The sequence below is a fragment of the Sceloporus undulatus genome, chromosome 4 (genome assembly GCF_019175285.1).
Source record: "Sceloporus undulatus isolate JIND9_A2432 ecotype Alabama chromosome 4, SceUnd_v1.1, whole genome shotgun sequence".
NCBI lineage: Eukaryota > Metazoa > Chordata > Lepidosauria > Squamata > Phrynosomatidae > Sceloporus > Sceloporus undulatus.
Window position 1 is genome coordinate 121,434,788 of NC_056525.1, and position 6,647 is coordinate 121,441,434.

General features: G+C 44.9%; 1 protein-coding gene across 1 annotated transcript in view; it reads left to right on the top strand.

Moving 5' to 3' along the window:
* Positions 1–976: 976 nt before the first annotated feature.
* The window catches only part of LOC121929034, a 15,176-nt gene continuing 9,505 nt past the window's right edge, over positions 977–6,647 (top strand). Inside the window, exon 1 of the mRNA XM_042464357.1 lies at positions 977–1,045. Within this exon, the coding sequence (XP_042320291.1) occupies positions 977–1,045 (69 nt within the window). The remainder of the gene's footprint in view (positions 1,046–6,647) is intronic.

Here is a 6,647-nt window from a genome sequence, read left to right on the forward strand (position 1 = left end):
GAGAATACTTGCCCATAGGGAATCATTGGAGAATGCTTGCCCATAGGAAATCACTGGAGAATGCTTGCCCATAGGGAAACATAAGGACATATAGCACTAGCATTCCTCTTCAACCGCTATGGTTCCATCCTGGGGAATCTTTGGAGGGAGAGACCCCATTGGAATACAATTGAGCCAAGGCACTTAAAGAGGTATCAAACTGGGTTAGTCCTGCAATGTGGCCAATCCCCCCGGATCTGCCCCCCGCCCTCTTTTCCAGGGCTCCCTTTCCCCATCGCAGGGCGATCCTCCTCCTGCGGGCTTACCTTAGCGCGGAGAGCAGCAGCGGAGGCGAGGATCAGGATTAGAACCCGGAGCCGGAGGAACCAGAGGGCAGGAGGCGCGGGCATGGTGGCCCCCGGGAGGCCCCTCAGTCCTCCATGGGCAGCAGCCAGGCAGCGGCAGAGGCAGGAGTAGTGAAGATCCAGCAGCAGGAGCAGGAGCAGCAGAGTGGCGAGGATGCTCCAGAGCAGAGCCCTGCATGGCCGAGCGAGGAATGAATGAATGAATGAATGACTGAATGAATGAATGAATGAATGAATGAATGACTTTCCAACCTGTTGGGGGGCTCCTGGGCCACGTTGATTGACAGGCACCCAGGGACTGAAGGGAAGGGAAGGGCAGCTGCTCCCTTGGCAGGAAGAGACAAAGGAGCCCTCTTTGCTAACCTCTCTGGAAGGCTGGGGGGAAGCAGATTCTCTCTGTTGGAGGTGGTTTAAAAAACAAACAAACACAAAACGGTGTGCAAGCTTTCTGGTGAAACAGAGCCCTTCACCATCGTCGTCATCATCGTCATCATCCTCACCCCCCACTCACTCCCCACCCCCCACCCCCCCAGTGCCTTCCTCTTGGCAAGTGAATCCAAAGGTATAGTCTGGGAAATCAATCTGCAAAAGGAGCTTGCAGACCATCAGCTAGGAGAAAGCAAGCTGGCAGCATGGGCTTTGGTAGACCTGAGCCTCCTTCCTCAGATGCAGGAGGTGGAATAAAGAGTCGGATGCAGGAGGTACACAGATGCATGAGTGGAGAGTCCGGAACATACCTGTGGTCCTGAACAAATGCTCAGTTCAAGAAGGGCCCCAGGGTCTGTCTCTGGACTCTCCAAAAATCCAGCACATCCATCTGAGGATGGAGTTTCAAGTCAACCAAAGCTCTCTCTCTGGACTCTCCACTCCACCTCCTGCATCTGAGGAAGGAGACTCAAGTCAACCAAAGCTCATGCCATCAGCATAGTCTGTCTACACTGGAAAAGAATACCAGGAAGACCAAGGGATCGTGTAGCACCATTGAGACCGAAAGAAAGGAAGCTGGCAGCATGGTCTTTGGTAGATGGAGTCTCCTTCCTCAGATGCAGGAGGTGGAGTGAAGAATGCAGAGGCAGAGTTTTAGTCCTGAACAAATGCTCAGTTCAAGAAGGGCCCTACAGTATTCCCTGGCCTCCCCATCTACATCTGAGGAAGGAGGCCCAAATCTAGGAAAGCTCATGTTACCAGCATGGTCCGCCTACACTGGAACAGAATAGCCAGCCCTCCTTATCCACGGATTTTTGTATACATGAATTCAAGCATCCATGGCTTGAAAATATTTTTTTAAATGTATAAATTTCAAGCATCAAACCTTGATTTTTCCATTTTATATAAGGAACACCATTTTGCTATGCCATTGTATTTAATGGGACTTGAGCATACGTGGATTTTGTTATTCACGGGGATTCCTGGAACCAAACCCCAGCGGATAACAAAGGTCCACTGTACCAGGAATGCCGAGGGATCATGTAGCTTTGTTGAGATTGAAAGAAAGAAAGAAAGAAAGAAAGAAAGAAAGAAAGAAAGAAAGAAAGCTGGTACGAGGGCTTTGGTAGACTTGAGCCTCCTTCCTCAGATGCAAGAAGTGGAGTGGAGAGTCCAGAGACAGACCATAAACACCAGCCCATGCATTTGAGGAACGAGGCTCATCATTAACCAACCATCCTTAAAACTGAACTTGTCAGTTCCTCTCCACGCCCACAAAGTTGTGCATTCAGGATCCCATTCCCACTATGGAAATACCCAGTGTGAAACCAGGTTATTTCCATTACATTCCCACTGGCCTCAAACGCACCCAGCACTGTTTGTAGGGGACCACGGAAAAACCCAGTGTATTTGACAACGGGTCCATAAGCACATCTTTTTTTAAAGATCCAGAATGATCCAGATCTTCGGTAGTGTGAACATGCTACCAAATGGATCCAGATTACAGGGATCATTCCCAGACATGGAGGCGCTTCCATGTTGAAATGAAGTAGCACATGTGTGAAAGCCAGGGAGGATTTAAATACCTCTGAGAAATTCGATCGCGTTAAACGCAGTGGGAACATCGATCCTCTATTGCATCACTGCAGAGCTGCAGATCTCCGTGGGATAAAACATAAGTCTGAATGCCCCATGGACATGTACACACAGAGACTGCTCTATATCTCTGGACTCTCCCCTCCACCTCCTACATCTGAGTAAGGAGACCCAAGTCTCCCAAAGATCATGCTGCCAACTTCTCTTTTTCAGTTAGTCTCCAAGGTACTACAAGATCCCTTGGCAGACCAATTTTCCAGACTAACTCAAGAGTGACTCCAAAAAGTCAGCTCTCAAACTGATCCTAAATGAGGAGGAAACCTCATTTCTGAGGTATATGTTTTTATAATGAAGCTCAAGAACTTTTTGAAACCAGTTTCCTTCTTGACTTTTTTCTTGTAACGACCACTTTGAACAGAAACAAAACAATTTGGGAGATAAGGACAAAAGAGTTGCTCTCTCAGCCGAGATCAAACGGACCAAGACCAAGTTAATATTATTTGCATTATGATTTTTTTATTTTATTTATACCCTGCCTTTTCTCTGCAAACTTATACCATACTCTATGTTTTATCTTGTTTTTGTAGACCATTGGGTTTCCATAGCTGCTCATGGTGTGAGTGCTGGATTCTGGGAGACTCTGGGAGACCTCAGCCTTGGACTACCTTAGACAGGTCATGCTCTCTCAGCCTCAACCAAAGCATTATCTGCAAGCATTAGCTGAACAAACCTTGCCAGGAAAGCCCCATCATAAGTCTGACATTGCGTTTGGTCAAAGGAGTTTATCAGACAAGGGAAATTGGAAGTATAATCCAATGGCAATCTGAATGCAATCATGGAGTTTAACGTTATTGCGTGATAGACTACCACACACAATTTTGGGCAATGGGAAGTCACTCCAAATGCAATCATGGGGTTTCATGTTATTGCGTGATAGACTACCACACGCAATTTTGGGCAATGAGAAGTCACTCCAAACGCAATCATGGGGTTTCATGTTATTGCGTGATAGACTACCACACGCAATTTTGGGCAATGAGAAGTCACTCCAAGCGCAATCACGGGGTTTCATGTTATTGCGTGATAGACTACCACACGCAAACTCAAGCGTCATTATAACACTTTTGATGTAGTGGTAACACTTAAAAACAAAACGAGGCCACATACTTATAGACACCGAAAGGTGCTTGAAAACGTATTGACAGTGTTTGCTGAAATGTCAGAAGCCTGAAGGATGGCTGAATAACATTTCCATCTGTTTAGGGGTAGAGGCGGTAGTGCCCAGAACCTTCCCTTCTCTGTGATAACAAAATCAGAATAAATTATGTAAACATGCTAACAAACTAATATATTAAAGAAACAAGAAAATCATGCAATTCCCCCCAGTTTGCACAATGATTGCAGAATACAAATTTCATTGATGCATAATTTGAGTTGCAAGGAGGCAGGTTTTGTTTTCTTTAGTTCACAGATACACAACCTAGGCTCTGGTGACCATCTTTTCTCTCTTACTGCAACTTGCAAAAACATTCCCTTACTTTGCTCTGTACAAAATGGGGTCCGGAAACGGCATCTTCTGAAGAAGGAAGAACAGAACGCCAAGTAGCTTGAGGAAATGGAGAGCAGAAAGTTAAAACTACTAAGAAAGGAAGAACAGCCCCAGGTGATGCATTAAAATCAGAGGTCTTATACTTTGAATGCCAACTAAATTAGACCTCAAATGCTTTACAGGTACTGTTCCAGTCCCTTGGGCTATCATGGTGTGCCAACATTTGTAATCCTGGGGCATTGCTTCTGAAGACCTTTTACATCTGTGAATGTAGAGATGGGCGTGGGGAAAGGAAACTCCTCAGGCCTCATTAGGAAACTACTCCCCCCAGCCTTTTGGGGATGCATGGCTTGGCAGCTGTAAATGTTGCTCTTGGCTCCTGTCAGAACATAATGACCTTGCAGTCTTGGGTCCTTCCATGGTACTGAGCAGTGGGTAATGGCCATTATTAGTGGAGATTTTGGTGATTTCCATGCTAAAATCGATGTGGAATAGCAATAGTAATACCAAGTACATCTATACCGCTTATCAGTACACTTAAGCACTCCCTAAGCGGTTTACAAAGTTTAAGCTAATTGCCCTCACAATTTGGATACTCATTTTAGCAACCTCCTGGAAGGATGCAAACCTGAGTCAAGCTTGAACCCTTCCTCTGGTATTGAACTCACACCTTATGGTTTGTGTGGTAGTGGCTGCAATAAAGGCATTTAACCACTGTGGTTCTCATAGGGAATTTCCCTGGGTAAAGCACACACACTATTTGGCTGTTTCCAACTAAAATCAAGAAAGGAAGAAAGCATTATTATTGGTTGGTAGTATTCGTCATTTCCCATGGACTTTATCACACACGGAAAACTGGAAGGTTTCCAGGGTCCCATCAGGTATTTCACGTATTTTCGCAAAAGCGGTTCAAATGACGTCACACGCAACGCAACGAACGCAACCCAAACACAAATGTGACGGATCCGGGAATAGCTTATTTGCAAAAATACCGAATTTTATAAATCCTTTCCCACCGCAAATTCCAGTCATTCTTATCTGTGTTAGTATGAAGGCATCTCCAGTTTGGCCATGGGATCCCCCCATTAGAAATAAAAGAAGAGTTTTCAGCTGAGGTTTTAAGCAATTCTGACAGTCCATATGGCCCTTCAGGGTTTCTAAGGGTGTGAAGAAGAAATGTTTTTAAATGAAAATAAGGAGACAAAAACCAGGTAATACTTTGACCATTAATGAAGTACCCATGCAAGTAACCTCCCTGCTCCCCAATGGGGGAGATGAGTCGAAGCTTTTCTTAAAGGGAGTGTCACTGAGAAAATTTAAGTAGCTACTACATCAGTCAGTGGTGATGTGTTTTGTGTATTGTGTGTGCACAAGCCTTTAGTGCGGTCGACTTATGGTAACCCCACAAATTCCATAGGGTTTTCTTAGGCAAGGAATACTCAGAGGGTGTTTTGCCAGTTTTTTCCTCAGCACCTGGTTATCGTGTGGCATCTCCCATCCAAGTACCCTGGTTTGATCCTGCTTCGCTCCAAAGTCGTGTAGGCCTGATTCCCACTACCTTTTAAACCAGATGGCAAATCAGTTTGAACTGGTTCAAATGACCCTGGTCTCCCACTTGATTGGTTTCGCTGAAGTTGTTTGGAGAGGGGCCCCAACGCTAGACCCATTTAACCTGCGTCTTTTTGATGCTGATATTTTTCCACGTCTTTTTTGGATAATTTGATTCTGCGCAAGTGTGAACCAGATGCGGATCAGAATTGATTTAAATTTGCCCTTCGGATGGCAGGAGCGGGTCCATTTTGAAACAATTCATCGTGAATGTGAACCTGAAGTGAGTTTATTTACAGGGAAAAATGCGATCGGGGCAAATGTAGTGGGAACCCATGTTCTGTTGTGTGAATCAATCCATCCATTGGATTGGCAAACCGCTTTTTTGGTAAGTGGAATGAGGCCTGGATATGCTGCCTTAAAGTGTTTTTAATTTTTAAAGAGAGAGTAGCTACCTGAAAGGGAGGAAGACTGTTATGGAGTGAGTGGTGCAGCGGTACAGTGAGGGTTTCAGCTACAAAGGAGACAGAGAGAAGAGAGGAAACAGTACATGGAAGAGGCATAAAAAGACACAAAAAAAAGGGAAAAGTGTAATAAATACAGTATATACACAGTCTTCCTTAGAATAAAGGGAAACCAGAAAAAGGGGAGAAGCAGTGACAGACATCTGGAAACAGTGCTAATAGGAGAAGGGAAGGAGATAATCAGAGGACAATGAACTTAGGGTAGAAGTTTGTACTGTGCAGGAAGAGACATAGGGAAATACTGGTGTGCGAAAGACCACAACCAGCTTGCATATCAAAGACCTTGCAAAGTAACTGGGCCAGTGTGGTGTAGTTGGCTTGAGTGCTGGATTATGACTTTAAAGAGCAGTCATGAAACCTACTGGATGATCTTGGGCAAGTCACACTCTCTCTGGCCTCAGGGGAAGGCAATGGCAAGCCTCCTCTAAACAAGTCTTGCCAAAAAACCTATGATAAGGTTGCTATAAATCAGAAACAACTTGAAAGGCACACAACAACAATGACAACAACATAACCTGTCGGGAGGTTTCCAGAACACAAGGAGGAAAAGAATATGGTCCATATGCTTGTGTCAACAAAATTAGTTCTAAGCCTTTATGCCATGTTGCTTTCTTATGGCTTTTCTAGGTAGCCAACTAAATAGACAGGGCAGTAAAGTTC